This window comes from Balaenoptera physalus (genome assembly GCF_965194825.1).
Source record: "Balaenoptera physalus genome assembly, chromosome: 9".
NCBI classification, from domain to species: domain Eukaryota; kingdom Metazoa; phylum Chordata; class Mammalia; order Artiodactyla; family Balaenopteridae; genus Balaenoptera; species Balaenoptera physalus.
In genome coordinates this window covers 54,144,779-54,163,927 of record NC_138888.1, presented here as the reverse complement: position 1 = coordinate 54,163,927, position 19,149 = coordinate 54,144,779, and the positions used below count along the sequence as shown (strand labels likewise).

General features: G+C 45.3%; 1 protein-coding gene across 2 annotated transcripts in view; it reads right to left on the bottom strand.

Moving 5' to 3' along the window:
- The window catches only part of PREP (prolyl endopeptidase), a 136,847-nt gene extending 117,917 nt beyond the window's left edge, over positions 1-18,930 (bottom strand). Inside the window, exons 1-2 of one of the 2 annotated variants that reach the window (XM_082475203.1) lie at positions 18,672-18,930; positions 13,453-13,527 (exon numbers count right to left, since the gene is read on the bottom strand). In XM_082475203.1, coding sequence (XP_082331329.1) covers positions 13,453-13,527; positions 18,672-18,716 — 120 coding nt within the window. In that variant the 5' untranslated portion in view covers positions 18,717-18,930. The remainder of the gene's footprint in view (positions 1-13,452; positions 13,528-18,671) is intronic. The other variant, XM_082475204.1, reaches the window with a different exon arrangement.
- Between the last annotated feature and the right edge of the window lie 219 nt (positions 18,931-19,149).

The window sequence follows — 19,149 nt, the reverse complement described above, 5'->3', positions numbered from 1 at the left end:
CAGGACATGGAAGCAACCTAAGTGTCCATCAACAGACGAATGGATAAAGAAGATGTGGCACATATATACAATGGAATATTACTCAGCCATAAAAGGAAATGAAACTGAGTTATTTGTAGTGAGGTGGATGGACCTAGAGTCTGTCATACACAGTGAAGTAAGTCAGAAAGAGAAAAACAAATACTGTATGTTAACACATACATATGGAATCTAAAAAAAAAAGTGGTTCTGAAGAACCTAGGGGCAGGACAGGAATAAAGATGCAGATGTAGAGAATGGACTTGAGGACACGGGGAGGGGAGAAGGGTAAGCTGGGATGAAGTGAGAGAGTGGCATTGACATATATACACTACCAAATGTAAAATAGATAGCTAGTGGGAAGCAGCCGCATAGCACAGGGAGATCAGCTCGGTGGTTTGTGACCACCTAGAGGGGTGGGATAGGGAGGGTGGGAGGGAGACACAAGAGGGAGGAGATAAGGGGATATATGTATATGTATAGCTGATTCACTTTGTTATACTGCAGAAACTGACACACCATTGTAAAGCAACTATACTCCAATAAAGATGTTAAAAAAAAAAAAAGAATTAAAGTTCTTAGAATGTGGTAAAAACACTTCGAACTGACATCTGTTTCGTTTCGGTACCTTTAGGAAGCCCCCCTGATAGACTGGGGGTGGGGTGCCTGAGGTGTGACCTCTGCTAGCCATCAGAGTACCCCTCCCCGAGATGCAGGGATTGATCCAGAGCCGGGCAGGACATCCGTGCAGGATGAGGCTCGAGGCTGATCTAAGGGCTTGTTTCATGACTCCCACGCACATCGGGGCAGCTGACCTGATCTAGTCCACAGTACGGATTCAGGAGCGTACCTGGAACAGGCTCGGGGGACGGTGTTGGTGCCTGAGTGTGCCATGTGCTGAAGGACAGCGCCCACACTGTGACTGACCAGGTACATCTGGCCCAGGGGAGGTGCTCTGCACCCAAATAAAAAGGCTGGGCCTGGAAAATGAGTTACAACTTCAGGAAGTTTGGGGTTTACCCTCTCTCTTGATCAGATTTTATCATTTCCGGGTGCCGGCAGCTTACACTAAATGTCATAGATAATGTTCGTGATACCTCTCTGTCTATGTTCTAACTATGCTAACTCCTTTCTACATTCTTCACGGAAGTAAAACCCTGTTCATTTTCATAAGCACAGTCTTTCATCAATTCTTCTCTACATGTAACAGTCAGTAAAGTAGCTATGAACCCAGGCTAAGTAACCAGAATCCTTTTTCAGGGACTGAGGTGAACACTGGAAGGAGAAGTTATCTTATGAGATCTGGGGTTGTCAGGACTGTGTAAAACCTGAAGGGGCAAGGCCCATCTTTCCCTACCATGTGGGAGAGGCTGCTGGAAAACAAAACAATCAGAGAAAAGCAGATGACCTAAGAGACAAAGAGAGACAGGTTTCCAGAAATATCATGTGCAGTCCCGGCTCAGGCTGTGCCTAAAGGCATGTACTGATCTTCAATTACGTGAGCCACTCAGCTCCTTTTTTTCTATATGAGCTAGAGCGAGCTGGCTTTCAGGTGCTGCTCGTCAAGAGTCCTGACTGATACAGCTCTTCCAGGAGCCGCTCAGCTGGCCAAGCATGGGCAGGCTAGAAGAGGAGGAATCCACCGGAAGCTTGCCCAAGGGCTGGATAGGGAAGCCTGAAAAAGGTGATCCACCAATGAGAAAGAGTGAAATTTAACTAAACGTTCAAACCAAAAAGTTTTAAAGTAACAAAGTGAAATTAAAAGAAATTAATGAGCTAGAAAATTAAAGAGTACAACTTATAAGTCCTAGAACCATTTCTTTCTAAAAAAACAAACAGCAACCAAAAAACTCCCATGCATTCAACCAAAGTGCTGGCTAAACTAATCAAAAAGGGGAGAGAAGTTACAGATGCTGGAAATTTGAAATAATAAAGAAATGGAGACAGGGACTTCCCTGGTGGTGCAGTGGTTAAGAATCCGCCTGCCAATGCAGGGGACACGGGTTTGATGCCTGGTCCGGGAAGATCCCACATGCCATGGAGCAACTAAGCCCGTGCGCCACAACTACTGAGCCTGTGCTCTAGAGCCCGCGAGCCACAACTACCAAGCCTGCGTGCCACAACTACCGCAGCCCACGCGCCTAGAGCCTGTGCTCCGCAACAAGAGAAGCCACCACAATGAGAAGCCCACGCACCAAAACGAAGAGTAACCCCCGCTCGCTGCAACTAGAGAAAGCCCGCATGCATCAATAAAGACCCAGCACAGCCAAAAAAAAAAATAAATAAAGACACAAACAAGGAGAGTAAAGTCATTCTAAGAACTATTTCACATAATCCCGTTAGTAATTTAAAAATCTCAATGACGTGGACAATTTTCTAGGAAATACAGATGACTAAAATTGATCCAAAAAGAAAGCAGATCTCAACAGAGCCCAAGAAATAATTGCAATAAAAGAATTTGTCCCAAATAGCTCTAAAGATGAGGCCTTTTAAATTATCAAGCAGATAGTTCCTGTGCTATTTAAACTATTTAATAATAAATGCAATGGCAACCATTTATTAAGCACTTACTTGTGTCAACCACTCTGCTCCACGGTTCAAAAACATTATCACTTAATTTTCCCCACAACCATACACAGTAGTTGTCTCCAGATTATAAATCAGAAAATTGAAGCTTAGGGGCTTCCCTGGTGGCACAGTGGTTAGGAGTCCGCCTGCCAATGCAGGGGACACGGGTTCGAGCCCTGGTCTGGGAAGATCCCACATGCCGCGGAGCAACTAAGCCCGTGCACCACAACTACTGAGCTTGCGCTCTAGAGAACCACAACTACTGAAGCCCGCGCGCCTAGAGCCCATGCTCCGCAACGGGAGAGGCCACCGCAATGAGAAGCCCGCGCACCGCAACGAAGAGTAGCCCTCGCTCGACGCAACTAGAGAAAGCCCGCACGCAGCAATGAAGACCCAACGCAGCCAAAAAAAATTTTAAAAAAAAATTTAAAAAAAAAAATTGAAGCTTAGAGAGGTTAATAAGCATGACCAATGTCACAACTCTGATAAAATTGTGGAGTTAAGATTCAAACCTGTCTTTCTACCTCTAAAGCTGTTCATTAAATGAATATACACTACTGCTTTCCCATGAATAAACAGGTTCCAAGATCTCAAAGGGTTCTCATCAGCTGCTGGGGAGAACAGGGTAGAAAAAAAATTCTGGAAGAAGGGAGACAAGTTAGGAAGCTACTGAATGCCTAGCTCAGTGGCAAGGCATGCCCGAACCAGGCAGTGCCAGCAGGGATAAAAACAAGAAGCGTATGAGATTTTACACAGGCAGAACTGGAGCTCCAGAGAATGGTGTACATGATTAAACAGAGAGCTGATCCAAATGGTCAGAGTGCCATCCAATGTTATACAGGAGAGACCCAGAAGTCTTTATTGTGACACATGCCTTGATTTCCCCCAATGAGAAAAATTAGAATCACAAACACTGTCCCTCTAATTTACAAAGATTTTATGAGCAAGTGAGGCATCTATGAGAACCTTAACTCCTTGAAAGTGCCCTATATAAATCAAAGGTGTTATTATTGTTCTCTAATCATGTCTAAGCATTCTCTAGGGCAGTTTTCCCAAGCTTACTGGATCTTAAGAATTACCTGGTGAGGTGCTTGGGAAATAGCTTTCTACTCAAATCAGATGCTACAGAAGTAGACCTTGGGCATGTCTATTTTTAACAAATACCCAGGTGATTTTTATGACTGAACGCTTTCCCCCTGGACATGGCAGCATGGGCTGGTGAATGGATTCCAGATACCTAAGAGAAAAGAAAGAGGCTCAGAGAAGTCAGTTATCTTTGTTCTTTAGTTGTTAGTTTTTTAATAACTGTTTTCCCAAAGATACCATGTCTGATATCAGCATTTCTCATAGAGGACACGTAGATTATTGGAACCAAAGCCAAGTAGCTGCCTACGGGGAAAATATTAATGTTAAATGTACACAAGCACCTTAAGAATTTCATCAGTGGTTTGGGGTCTGCTTTTCTAAAATGGAGCTTTCCCTGGCGGTGAACAAATGGGGCGAGACTCCCAGCCTCTACTCAAGAGGCCTCCTTTCGGCACTGACCTCTAGCAGCTCAAAGGTTAAGCGGCTCACCCAGCTCCAATCTCTGGTCTCCTAGGCTGATGTGTGAGTCCAAGCCGGCATGGGCCACATCTGTCTTGCTCATGACAATGCATCCCTCTCCTCACCCCCATTTAACCTAATGCTTGGTGCAGTGGGCACACCGGTAAACCCAGGACAGGGGAAGAAGGGGAGGGCATGAGCACATATGGAGGAGGAAGGGGAATGAAACCAGTGGACCTATGGCATTAGGGCCAGCCAGCAACCACTCTCCTCCCCAGGGCTCTACCCTGCTTAGTGAGACACTAACTTCACATAGCTGTCCTGCCACTACAGAAGCCAAAGACGGTCCCTAAGGCTTTTTACCAAATCTCTTTTCATTGCCACAGTACAGCCAAGGAGTGAGCACACATCTGGAGCTTGGCCAATCCAAACTCCCTCTCCTGGGATGCAGTCACTTGAACAAGTGACAGAGGGCCGAATCACTGTAATCACTGATGCCATCAGCAGTGCTGGGTGAAAAGTGGACATTCCCACCACGGAGTCCCACAACTGCCTGCTCCAAGCCTGGCCCTCAGTGCATCCCAGGAGCTGGCCTCATATCCTTGCTATGGATTCCTGATTTGCCTAACATGGCCAGAATTCATTTCTACTGCTTGCCTCAGAAACCTCATTACAGAAAGCAAGAGAAAGAAGACAGAAAAAGACAAGAGAAAGCACTGCTTAGGAAAGAGGATGGCCCAGGACCAGCAGATTCTATCATACTTCTGACAATTACCCCATGCACAGATCAAAAGGATGTTGTTCCCTAAATACATATTTCAACTGTGGATTTATCAGAAGTACGTTTGCGAACATACATAAGGCTAAACATTTCTGTAGGAGGTGGTGAGACCTTTAAGACCTGAGACGCCTTGCAGACTGAGATGATATGTGGTAACAGATTTACCTAGAGCATTTCCTGTTTCCACTAGAGGAGGGACAACACAGTAGTAATTCTCAAGCCAGGTCCTTACATGAAACATTAATGAATGGATGGCAGGGTGTTTCACAGGCCAGCTTTGCCAGTGGGTTCAGAAAACACCAATTAAAAGAGGTGCTACCAAAGAGCTTTAAGGTAATGTTTGGCCTAGTTCAGTCATTGTCCTTCAGAACAACTAAGCCACACTTAGATGCCGCAGTTCCGCTGGCAGAGGTGTGGGGAATTCAATACTTAGAATTTAAGTATCTTCTTCTAAAAAACTAGAATTCAAAAGGAAAATCCTGCTTCGTTTTGTGGATGAAAATAAAAAGACAGAGGCGTCTTTAAAGTTCAACATTCTGAGTAAGCAAATAAGAGGACTAGATTCTGAAGGTCTACATCTCAATACATTGAAGCAGCAGTGCCCAGGATGTATCACCTTTGCACAGAGCTCTGCTGTGTGGGGAAATGAATTTTTTTTAAAATTTATTTATTTATTTATGGCTGTGTTGGGTCTTCGTTTCTGTGCGAGGGCTTTCTCTAGTTGTGGCAAGCGGGGGCCACTCTTCATCGCGGTGCGCGGGCCTCTCACTATTGAGGCCTCTCTTGTTGCAGAGCACAGGCTCCAGATGTGCAGGCTCAGTAATTGTGGCTCATGGGCCTAGCTGCTCTGCGGCATGTGGGATCTTCCCAGACCAGGGCTCGAACCCGTGTCCCCTGCATTAGCAGGCAGATTCTCAACCACTGCGCCACCAGGGAAGCCCACAAGATGAATTTTTACATGCATTTTCTCAGTTGGGTGTCATTAAAACCTTGGAGCTAGATGAATTGAGTGTGACTATATTCATTTTATAGATGAAGAAAAGGAATCCCAGGTAAGGTAGCTGGCTGTGCTCAAAGGCCAAGAAAATGAAAGACCAAGGGCTATGACTTCTATTCCCACCTGGCAAATATTCTGTTCCTCCACCCTGCCTCCCAACAGAGGTGACATGGGAAACGGCTGGAAACTCAGAGGATGAAGGAACTACTTAAAAAGAGGATATTCACAGTTTGTCCTAAAGTCTTCGAAAGAACACCATAAACCAAAACCAAAACCTAAAGTCTCTTATGCTGTTAATTATATCCAGTATTCCTCAGTTCCCAGTCAGCTTCATCTGCTGTCTGTTGGCTTAGAGACATTGAACTGGCCCTTCATGTTAGTGGAAGTCCTGGGAGCAAGCTTCCACGGTTGCCTCTGCGGCCTGACAGCCTGAGGGGGAAATGCAAGTGGACGAAAGGACCGTGGCTCCCCCAGCTCCCCCATCAGTTCTTGCCCACGCGGGCTCTGCCCCACTTTAGGAAAGCACACCGCCCAGGGAGATCTAGGCCAGACTGATACCAGCACAGAGCAGCAACTCCTCACGCTACACGCTTTTAGGGTTAACCTCAAAGACCAAAAACAAAAGCAAGCAAGCAAGCAAAGAAAAAAACCACATATTAGGGTAGGCAGAAAGGATCCCAGGGAAAGGTGTTGACTACCCTCAACTTTGTTCTCCACCGACCTCTGTGACATTAAAATACCTACACAGAAATCCTAGGCTATTTAAATACCCTAGAGATGATCAGAAGTCCTTTGAGATTTAAATCTTTCCTGCCAAGGAAGGGAACAGTGCGGGCAGGGGAGGAGAAAGGTGACGTTTCCAGCTTTTTTTTTTTTTTTTTTGGTCTATAGAAACTTTATTACTAATAGCCCCCAAATGGAAACAATTCAGATGTCTTCAGTAGGTAAGTGGTTCAACAAACTCACGTATGACTTAGCAACAAAAGGGAACAAAATATTGATACATGCAACAATCTGGATGGATCTCCAAGGAGATGCTCCGTGAAAAAAAATCCATTCACAAAAGATTAAATACAGTATTATTCCATCTATATAGCATTCTTGAAATAACAAGTCATAGAAATGAAGGCCAGATTACTGGTTGCCAGGGGTTAACAAGGGGACCAGGAGATGGGGAAGGGGTGGATGAGAGGAAAGTGGATGTGACTACAAAAGGGCAACATAAAGGATGCTTGTAGTGATAGAACGTTCTGTATCTTGACTACACCGATGTTGCACAACACTGGTCGTGATACTGCACTACAGTTCTGCAAGATGTTACCATCAGGTGAAACTAGGTAAGGGATACATGGGATCTCTCTGAATTATTTCTTACAACTGAATACAAATCTTTATTTTCCATCTGAAAATAAAAAGGTTAATTAAAAATAAAAAATTAGGGCTTCCCTGGTAGCACAGTGGCCAAGAATCCGCCCGCCAATGAAGGGGACACAGGCTCGAGCCCTGGTCCGGGAAGATCCCACATGCCGCGGAGCAACCAAGCCCACGCGCCACAACCACCGAAGCCCGCATGCCCTGAGCCCATGCTCCGCAACAAGAGAAGCCACCACAGTGAGCTTCTTTACCTGTAAGACTGAGGGACTGTTCTGCTCATTACCTTCACAGCCCCTTCTCAGCAGGTGTAATGGGCGACCCCTAACTACTCGGCCAAATGGGGTATGGGGAAGAAGACCTACGTTCTGTATTCCTTTGATCCTCTCTGAAACAAATGGTAATGTAATTTTTTAGAAGGACTGAACATAAAAACAATTTTTTTTTCTTTTTTTTTTTTTGCTGGTTCCTATTAAGAGTTCTTCTCTCATGATCCACGAGGGATGGAGCTGTTGTTACTGTCGTTTTGCCCGAGGCAGCTCTCAGAGAGGGAAAAATAAATTAGTCATTTGATATCTGCAGCTGGTATTCTACATTTGCTTACCTCCTGTACCAAAGCCCCAGGACAGAGCTTCTGTGGAAGCCAGACTTGACAACTAGTTACAATGACAGCAGCTATCCCATGAAAGGTGTAAATTCTTCCTTTCTGTATCTCCCCTTCACTAACTCAGTAACAAGTTCTGGAATATTCAACCAAGAGGCTAAAGCCACAATAAGATGGAGTAAAATGGGGAGACTCTTCAAAAGGCTACAAGGACATTGCTCCTATCTGGACTTTAGGGCTGCAAAACAAGGCCCAGAGATGCAGAGAATTTCTCACTATCAGGAAGGGGCGCAGATGGTGCCACGTGGACTGACTGCACCACGATGGACGTGGAGGCCAAGGGAAAGAAATACGCATTCGGTACTCTCACAGGGACCCGACAGCGAGACGGCTGCTTCCGTAAACTGCAAGGGATTGGGAGGCAATGCAAAGCTGGGGGGGGGGCACAGCAGTCCCCTTGCTGGTGACATAAAAGTCTCCAGTATTCCCCAGGACGTGTGGTCCATCTGCACAGTGAAGAACACAGGACCATGGTAAGGTCACTGGATTTGGCAATTGGGCTGCTGCTGATCACGAAGAGAATGGTTTATACTGATGGGAGACAGGACAAAGGAAGAAGGGGTATCAGCTACACGGAGGGGCATGCAGAGTGGCTTATCGACAGGCGAAGAGGAGGTGGCCCGTGATAGTATCTGAAATGAGATCTGAACAGGGCATGCCCAAAGGGGCCAGGACACCAACTGAGAGGATGAAAGAGGCTGCAAAGAGCTAAGGCCGAGCGTGGGGTTTGGGGTTCACTTGTTTGTTTGCCACAGGAAACTTAGGAAGTTAAAGATTAGTAAGTGAATCACATGCACATTACTGTCAGTGGGTGGGGGATGGGTGTCTTGCTATTAGTAGTCTGGAGGCTCAAGTTACCTCGGTGTCAAAATATCGGGGTGCATCGAGGCTGCTACACACTTCCTTCCATGACCTGCAAAGGACAAGCTGGCAGAGCCTGCCGAATGGGAAGTATGGACTGACCACCTGTTGGGACCTGCCTATCTGTCTTCAAATCCTTTTTAATGACTGCAAACCTCCCTCTCTGCCATCTCACACGGGAAACTTCCAAGGTTGCCCTGGTGTCCCACTTACCCCAGTGAGATTTCACTATGGTTCAGACACCTCAAGAGTATATCACACTTACGAGATGTCTAAAGGGCTTTTAACCCAGAGCCTTCCCTTTATCTTATTATTGTTTAGGTTGTATTTCCATACAGATGCTCCTAGAATTACAAACATACTTTATAAAGTTGTAATCACTGGGAGCCCTACAATCTTGCATCCTTCTCCCACTTCATATTCTACCACGAGCACTTTTTCACTTAGTAAGCAATCTTTACAGCTCAACATTTTAATAGAGGCATGTACTATTTCGTTAAGCAGATCCACCAGATTTGACTTAAACAGTAAACTATCGTTGGAAATGGCGATTTCCAATTTTTCACTATTAAAAATAATGCCCCAAACTGGCCCTTTTCTAGATCTCCCTATTTCTGAAGTGACACTATTACTCTCCCAGTAGGCCTGAAAACTCTTCTTAAGTATTTGCTTTTTGCTATCAGATGGGTTGATTTTTCATCATTACTACTGATTTTACATTTATTTGGTACATACTCACTTCACTGAACGCATTAATTCTAAAAAGTTTTCAGTTGTTTCCCTGAGGTTTTCTAGACACATAATCATAGAATCTATAATTAATGATAATTTTATTTTCACCTGTACAAATTTCAGTTCATGTTTTATTGCACTGGTCAAAGCTTTGCAAACATACAAAAATAGTAGTGACAGAGATATTCCAGCCTAGTGCTTAGGTTGTTTTGAATATTTATCTTATTAAAGTTATTTCTATTTTTAGCTTTGGATTTTCTTTAATTCTTAAAATATTAACTAGGTTAATTATATAATATAGGTTTACTTGATCTATGAATATAATAATATTAAATTGTTCTTGAATTCCTGTGACAAATTCTGCTTTCTTTTTTTTTTTTAACCTGCTAACATTATTTATAGTCTTTACATCTATATTCACAAGAAAGGTTGGTCCCTATCTTCACTGTCCAAAATGGTAGCCACCAGCCACATGTGGCAAATGAGCACCTGATTATGTGGCTGGTCTGAATTGATATGTGCTATAAGTATAAAATATACACTGGATTTTGAAAACTTAGTTTTAAAAAAAAGAATGTAAAATATCTTAATAATATTTTATATTCATTACATGTTGAGATGTTAATATTTTGAGTATACTAGATTAAATTATTATAATTAATTTCATGTTTCTTTTTACTTAATGTGTTTCTTTCTACTTACTAGAAAACTCTGAATTATCTACGTGACTTACATTATATAATCTATTAGGCAGTGCTGCAACACTGTTTCCTCTTTACAAAGGTTGAATTGACCTCAAAGAAACAACTGAGTTGTGTAGGATCTTCTACAAACTGGAACATTTGCTATAAAATACGGTTACGTGGGGCTTGACAGCTTGAAAGAATTCACCCAGATTCAAGTCCCCACCACCACTGTCTTTGAGAATTTTCTAAGTTACAAGTCCGCTCTGAGATTCTTTTATAAAGGATAAAGCCTCAAATGCCAGGAACTCTCAGAGTTGGATAACCTATATTAAATACTAGATTAAATCAAAGACTTACCGATAGCATTTCAGATCTTAGTATAAATGAGCTATTAATGTTCCTCACTTCTGGGCTGGTTTTTTATTGAAAATGTAACAAGCAGTTTTTCTTTGTTTTAGAGGCTACGTGAAGATTTTCCTCTTTACACCGAGGTACGGCTAATACACCTGTGTGTACATGCCTCTAACTGTGAGTAGAAAACGTTCCTGCTGCTCTTCTGAGCATTAGAGAAACACACTCTGTCTTTTCAGTCTGAGACTGAAATTTCACTCATCAGATCTCAGATGACAGCTAGCTCGTGTCAATAATGAGGTTGTTTAGGGGGGACTGGGAAAGGTGTGTATGGAGGGTGCAGGGGGAAGGCACGAGCTGCACAGCCCTCTGACACCTGAGGTACACCGTCTGACCGTCTGAACAGGTTAGTGTGGGAGGGGGGTGGGGGGAAGCCGAGGGTACCTGCAGGAGGACATACAGAGTCCCACAGCAAGCAGAGACATGAATATACTCCTATAGCTTGCATTTCCAAAGCTATTACACCCAGAGTCTTTGATCTTTTATCATTTCTTTAATGTGAGGTTGATAACCATCTGGACTGCCTGGGTTCCACTCTTACCAGCTACGTGAACTTGGACATGTTACTTAATCATTCTAACTCAATTTCTTCATCTGTGAAATGGGAAAAATAAAAAGGCCTATGTCAGAGTTTGAGAACTGAATGGGATAGGGTATGCAAAGCTACCAGTGAAGTGCCCCGCACATAGTAAACATCCAATAAATGTATACCGCGAAAATAACAGTGTATACATCAATGTCATTAGCGTCTATCCAGTGTTGACTGCAAGATCACCAATTAGCAAAGTTTCATCTACTAGTAAGTGGCTTGTCAACCACAGGACCAGCCATCATCAATTAAGGAACAGCAAAGTATGCACCCATTAACACGTAAACAAAAACTGGGTCATTCCAACATAGCTGCATCACTCAATCACCATCAAAGGCTGAAGGAATCCAGGTTGTACCCAATACCTCAAAGTAATTGTCATAGAGACAGTCCTTGGGGACAGTTTTCCAGAGATGCACAGGAAGTTCATCTCCTTCCCTCCATTACAGGCTACGAAGCTGCCTGTGACTCTCCATTCCCAGGCTCAATCCCTGTCTCAGCTGAGCCCAAAGCTGGACGGTCAAGGTCATCTGTGGCAGAGTGCAGGCGAGGAGGCAGCCCACACCTGCTCCCTGCTCCTCTTGGCCTCACCTGCGGAGCTCGAGCCTTGGCCTGCACCTCAAGTTACCCATTTGTTTCTCACCTGGGGATGGTTACCGATCAACCTCTACAACCCACTGCTTCACCACAGGAAAATGAAAACCCAAATATCAATCATTCTCACCCATGAGACCTCTGTCTTTCTTGAAGGGAATCAGGAAAGGGTGAGAATGAGGGAGTATAGATAGAAGTAAAAACCATTAGAAAATCTCAAAATGGTGGTGTGCGTACTTCAAGGGAAAGGATAGGGAAGAAGTTTTAAGAGTTTCCGCAGTGGGCAGAGGAGGAGAAAAATGCTGGCCACGAAGAACAGCTGAGGGCGGGAGAAAGGAAAGCAGGCCGGCCAGTGCTTCGGAAATGAAGAAGAAAGAGTGGATTCCTGCCTCTACTTTCTCCTCCTCCATGTATCATCGTGCCTGGCTAAGCCCTTCCCTCCACTCCGTTCCTGGTGAAGCTTTTCCCTAAGGACATGAAGGTGGTGGAGCCTGCAACCCCACGGACCAGGGAGTGTGAAAGGGTTGGGGACGGGGGATGGGCAAGGAGAGAATCCCGATTCCACTAGCCAGGTCCACATCAGAAGGGAATGCCTTCCTGGAAAATCTGAATTGCCTTGGAAATCTGAGTTCAGTTCTCCAGAGAACACTGGTATATACGGTGGCAAGGGACCACAAGATATAAGAGCAGCTAAGACATAGGCTTTCAGAAGCTGGCTTAGAAAACTACTCAGCTTGCATTAACATTTTTTTTTTAATGGGAAATGTACTCTGGGATTCTAAAGAAGCTCAAATAAACTTCTGGAATGCTGAGCACATTAGAAATTGTATACATATTTTTACATACTAAGTTAGCATGGCTATAAATAAAAGAGTCAAGGAACTTGGAGCGGACTGGAGAAACACTATTCCCTCAACCAAGCAAACTTAACCACATAGAGTATATGTAAATAATGAATCTCAAATGACAAGTCTTGGGCACTCCAAGGAGGAAAAAATATCCATGGGACATGGCACTTAGAGGTAAGCTTCGTTAACGAAACGAGACTTCAGCTCAAAATACTACATTTCTCCAAAAGAATAGGAAAGCCTCATATTTTTAGACAGAGTAGAAGATTCTCCCCCACCCCCTTATAAAATATAAGAAGATGCTTAGAATTTAGTTTACTTATAATTTTATTGTTGTTGCATTAAAATCAATAAGTAATCTATGACCAGCATTCAGTTTTCAGGACCTGGTACTTCTTAAATACATACGATTTTCTTTCCTTTGGAGAAAATGTATTAGGCAATTTTTTCCTTCACATAATTTTTCTGTAGGTTTTCATTTTCCTTTGGTAAAATTCTGTTTTCCTTCTTTCAAATATTTTCATTTCAAGTAGTTGGTTCATTAGTGTCCCTATAAACCATAAACATTATTCAAAACAGTTACATGATCTTCTATGGGACTAAAAATGCTTTCACCTCTTTCCCATGAATCATTTCACAGAAAGTGGTAGTACCAACATGTCTATTCACCCTCTCACTGCAGACAACACAGGATGATACCAGAAGGGAAACGCCACGGTTACTCATGTCTACGGTTTGGTCTGAGCTATGAAGGCCGCCTTATCTTTAATCATAAACCCTAATTTACCTTTGTCTGCTCGCTGTCTGGGTCTTCAAGCCAAGCGTAAGGGTCACAAATTTTATGCCCATGATAATCCTGTACCTGCAAAAGACAAAATATGGTATTAGATAACTAGTGTCTAATCCCAATTAAGTTACTACTTTCCGAATGTGGTAGAGAGATAGGAAAGGGGCAGTCAGAAATAGCCCAATTGGCTCACTGGCAATGTGTCTGCCCAAATTACCACATGAACCGAAGCTGGCAGGTTCTCAAAGGTGTCAAGCCACCCTTCATGAAAAGAACGTTTTAGCTGGAGAGGGAAGAAAGATGAAAGGTCAGAATAGGAACCGCTCCATCTGTACAACACAAAACAAAGGCCTGCCGCTGTGCTAAAGAAACTTGAAAACGTGTTGTCGGCAGCAAAGCGCAGAATTACACAATGCAGTGGGGATGCCGGAAGGGCACGCTTGGGAGGGAGCCACCACACACGAGTGCATTGCCCTGTTCTTGCTAAGCTGACTGATGATTAGAAAATCTCCCTACAATGTACAATACGATCCGTTGTGCCCTTAAGTCTGAACTGCCAAAAAGCAAGTTAACTAATGTGCAATGATGCTAGCTGATGTCAGCTGAGAAAGCTGACTTACATGCCATAAAAGAGCGTTTCTAAAACTGAAGCTTTTCTTCCGTTTAGTGCATTGTTATGAAATGCTTTCTTTCACTGTGTAGAAAAGGAGGCACGAAGGCATCACGCATTGGGACTACCCTGATATTTGATGAATAAAATTGCCGAGTGCAAGAAGGGCCTGGCTGAGGGGACACTTTCAGGAGAACTCACAGGAGCTGATCTTCAGAACCACGTGGGAGCTTCTGAAAAACCACATTCCTGGGCTTGCCCTCAGACCGAGACCAGAAGGACGACAGGGAGTCGCCACTCCCCATGTGATGATGCCTAAGGAAACTATCCACAGGTAAATGTCGCTACAAAACCTCTCCATTTCATACTCACGTGATTAATCTAATCAAATGAAACCACATGGACAATGTCTTTCCAGGCAAGTCTCTCTCAACAACTCAATAACATTCCGGCTAAGGTTTCTTATATGAGGTTGTCCAGAAGACTACCAGTGCCTCCAATGAGTTTTGCGTCTGTCTCCTTGTTTTGTTCTATAATACCAAAATGTAAGGGCTATTTCCGAAGGAAAGAGAACACTCTCCTGGAAAAGGAAAACCTGCTGTTTCTACTGCTGGTCAAAGTTTCAGTGTGGCTGCTGGCCAACTGAGAAGAATCTCCCCCAAGCCTCAAACCTCAGGCTTTCTGCAAGGGGTCAGCATCTGTCCTCATCTGGTGCCAGAGGAGAGCACCTGGGGAAATGCACACCTGGAAGAACGGGCAGTTCAGGTGGAACAACGGAACAGTTCTCAGCAAACAATGACTGACAAGTGCAACTGACACAATCAGATGAAAGCCTTCCTGATGAGTCTTCCTAAAATTACCAATTTTCAATCCTTACCAAAAGCCTCTCTAAATTTTAGCTGATTATCATCACTGAAGAAAAGCTTTCTGTCTTTTCTTCTCATCTGCAAGTCTCTTACATTTTACACACCTTGGAATGGTTACAAAATACGCTTATAGTAACAACCATCTTTTCCTCTGTCAATAAGGAATCAAACAAATTTAAACTTGTGAAAGATCTTCCAATCCAGTATTTTTAGGAGCGATGTCAGGCACAAGATGGCAACACGCCCAGGGCCATACCGAGTTCAGAATCAGCGCTGTGACTCCAAACAATCTGCCAACAGCTTTTCCCCAAATATTCCTTGGAGGGGACAGACCGGACACTTTAAAAATGTTCCTCGATTATGATGCTACTAAAACTCAGACATATCCAAAGACTTAACTTTTCACAAAGAAGGGGAAAAGATTAACTGCAAGTCATCTTAGTTTTATGGCTAAGTGAAGGTGTTGCCAAGTGCTAGACCCAAAGCAATGAACATTAGCTGAATATCCATATTGTTGTGCCTGATGCTTTAAAGCAACCCTGTAAGAGAGCTGATGATATTCCTATTTTCCAGACTGCAGAATGCAATTCACAGAGACTGGAAGGCCACAGATTTACTGTGAGCTAAACACTGCGCCATAGCCACGTTATCTGATTTGGTCCTCACCGGGAGGTTATTACCGACTCATTTTTCCAGATGAGGAAACTGAAGCTGGAGAGAATTAAAGCAATTGACAAGGGTCAGATTGTTAATAAGTGGGAGGGAGGACTGTGACCCACCTTGAGCCGACCTCAAAGCCTGCGGACTCAACCTTTGGCTAATGAAGCAGGCCAGTTCTGAACTGGCAGGTGCACAGCTGGACCTTGACTCAGAACCCAGTGTATCCTACACTGGACTGCCTCCTGAATGGTGTTTACCTCTGAGCAAACAGCCCCATCGCCATCTAAAGCAGACTGAAGTTAAGTTATCAAGCAGACATTTTTAACCAGGACAAGAAACTGATTCTCTCCAGGAGACTCCCGGGAGCCAAGTGCCCTCTCCCCATCCCGCCTGCTCCCTACATTTTTCTTTTACAAGACGATACCCTACAAATGGGGTGATCTCATAGCTACATCCCCTGAACTCAAGTTGTGCAGTATCTGATTCTCCCATCTGATTTAAGTTTGCAAACCATGCCTTATTTTCCCGAGAGGCTTTAAAAATAGAGTCCTGATAAGACACTGTTACTATTCAATATTTCACTTGTATTGTTCAACAGCTCACCTGCTGCCTTCAGGACGAAGTGCAGACTTGTACACACAGCACGCAGAGCCCATCAAACCTGGCCCCATTTTCTTTTTTTTCCCTTTCCAGCCCCCTTCCAAGCTCATCCACCCACGGATATTCTGGTCACAATGGCCTTCCTGCCATCCTAAAACAAATGCAATTCCATGACTGTACAGCCCTACATAACGATGACTTTAAGTCACACGCCAGGAATGTCCTTTCTACCTTAACCAACTGGCCGACTTCCAGGCTCAATTCACATACTGTCTCTTCCTACTAATGGAAATTAATCTCATCCTCCTCTGTGTTCTCCACTCACCCTATACATTCTTCTAACTGCTGCAGCAGGCCCGAATTCCCTGAGGGCAACACTCTCGGGGGACGGGCAACGGCATTACAGTGGAATGGCAAGGTTTCCAAAACTCTGCTCACTAAAGCAGAAATCCACCACAAAGGGCTGCATGCTCCAACCCCACGGTTCAGCAGGAGACTGCGCAGTATGTAGCTGGAAGACGCTCAAGGGAGAGAGACAGAGAGCTACAGCAATCTCTAGCACCTGCTGGAGAGAAACGAACCCATCCTAGAAATCAAGGCTGCAATTTGAGCAAATGCATAAGTCAAGCCTAGGGTTAGTAATCAGGACTCTGTCCCAGGAAAAAGATACTCCACGCAGGCTATCAGGGCCGGGATAAATACACTGGGATCCACAGAGCAGGGTCCGGGCTGGACCAGAACTACATCTCCTTGGCCTTGAGGTTGATCATGAGTTCTCTGATGAAAAAGGAACTGGAGAGTATTAAAATCCATGGTATACTCTTTCAAGTTAATTGTTCATAAGCTTTCTAATGTCTTCAAAAAATCCTCACTTAACCCTTTCAAGAACTGTAAAACACAGGTAAGTGAACTGTAGGATTTTGGTAACCCGAAAAGGGAAAAACTAAGCAAGAAGCAACCCCGCCTTTAAAAATAAAACAAAACAAATCTAAAACAGCACTTATCAAACCACATAATAGTTCTTTATAATTTTATCTCTCCTGAAAACTCAAAGATCCTCAAGAACCAAACTGAGATATTCACGTCTTCCCGTTACTAAAGTCCATTACACTGCAGGGCTAGACCATCATGTGAATGAATGAATGATGATATTCTTACTACAGCAGCAAGTAAGCTCTGTGATTAGCCAGGCCAGCCCTAATGGTTCATATATGGGAGAGAAGGCCTGTAACAGGTAAGTGATCTGCCAAAGAGCATCCAGCGAGTGAGTGCCGAAACCAGAACTAGCGCTCAGGTCTTCTTACTTGGTCTCTCCTCTTTTCCATTCCGGCTGGATCACTTTTCTCCCAGACACAAAGGAAACAACTCTCTGAACCACAGGGACAGAGCTTCTTGGGCTGTCAGAGTAAATTTAATAAGCAAGCAGCTGAACAGGCTGAGAAAACATGGTTACCAGATGACCACAGGTCAAAGAAACCATGGATGCATCAGTGTCACTTGGAAGTCTTAATTTAATACAATACGTCCTTTACTCTAAAGCCCCAGTACCCTTTATCCCCAAATGAGACTGCTTTAAAGTACAGACCTTCTGGCATAAATCGGGTCAAAGCAAATAGAAAAAACCTAGAACTGTCTCGTACAAAAATCTTTTTTATTTGGATTCCATTTTAAGTAATCTGAAGAATTTGGCTATTCCTACCACAATCATGCCCACAACATTTGGATTTACTCCAGTTCTTAAGATGCCAAAGCAATTTTTACACACACACAAAGTGTTTGCCCAGAATTCCACCCTGGGGACCTCAACAGTGACCCTGAGGTCATCTACAGCTGAGGGAAACGGTGGCTAACCCCTGCACCAGGCAAAACTTCATTCTTTAAAAGGCCATCCTCTCCCCTTCTAAGACCTCGTCTCACCCCCGCCAACTCCTGTTCTAGTTTAGGAGGAACACTCGGATCAACACCGCCACAGCTCGGGGCCCTGCTCCACCTTCCCCAGGACTCTACCTCGGCCCTGCATCCCCAGCGCCCGTCGCCCAGCGCTCGGCCAAGGGCAGGGGAAGCGCTCGATACACGTTTTAAAATCGAATGAATGAACTTCAACTCTAAGTATTTTTAATTTGTGAGTTGAAAAAGTTTGCTTTTGTTTTATAATTGGACATCACCTACACGCATACACACTTTTTCCTACCACCATATTTAAGCAAGAGCTTCCGCCAGTCAAAAAGCAGTGATACATTCTGTCTTCCCACGCCCTTAAGATGCCCATTCCCACCTGGGCGTCTGCCCTTGACCCCGCTGATCTTAGGAAGCGGCCCAGCGGCGGCTGACCACCGACTCCGCCGCCAGCAGGCGGAGGGTGACGGCCACCAGGGCCCCCTCAGCTAGGGAGGAGCCCGGCGCCCCCCGCCCGGCCTTGCAAACAAAGGCCGAGGGGGAGGGGAGGGCAGGAGGGGAGGGCAGGGGGCGGCGGGGGTACTCACGGCGGCCTCATCGCGGTACACGTCGGGGTACTGGAAGGACAGCATGGCCGGGGGCGCGGGGGCGGCGCGGGCTCCGGAGCGGTCGCGAGGGGGACGGGCGGGCCGCGGGGCGAGGCGGGGGCGCGGGCCGGGCAGCGGTGGCGGCGGCGGCGGCGGCGGGCAGCTCTCGGCCGGGACTCACGACCGGACCTGCGGCGCGGCGGCGAGGACGTGCGGGAAGCAGGAAGGAGCTGTCGGCGAGGCCGGCAGCCCCTCCCCGGCGGGCGGGCCCAGCGGCTGCGGCGGCGACAAGAGGAAGGGGGCGGCGCCGTGCGTGAGCCAGGCCGGGCGCACAGCTCCCTCTGCAGGAGCGCCGGCCGCGCCCGGGCCGCCCGGGCCCAAGGACTACCGTGCCCGGCGCGCGGCGCACCCACGCCGGGACCACCGCCCCGGGCATCCCCGCCACACCCACCATGCCACGGAGCCGGCCACACGCAGC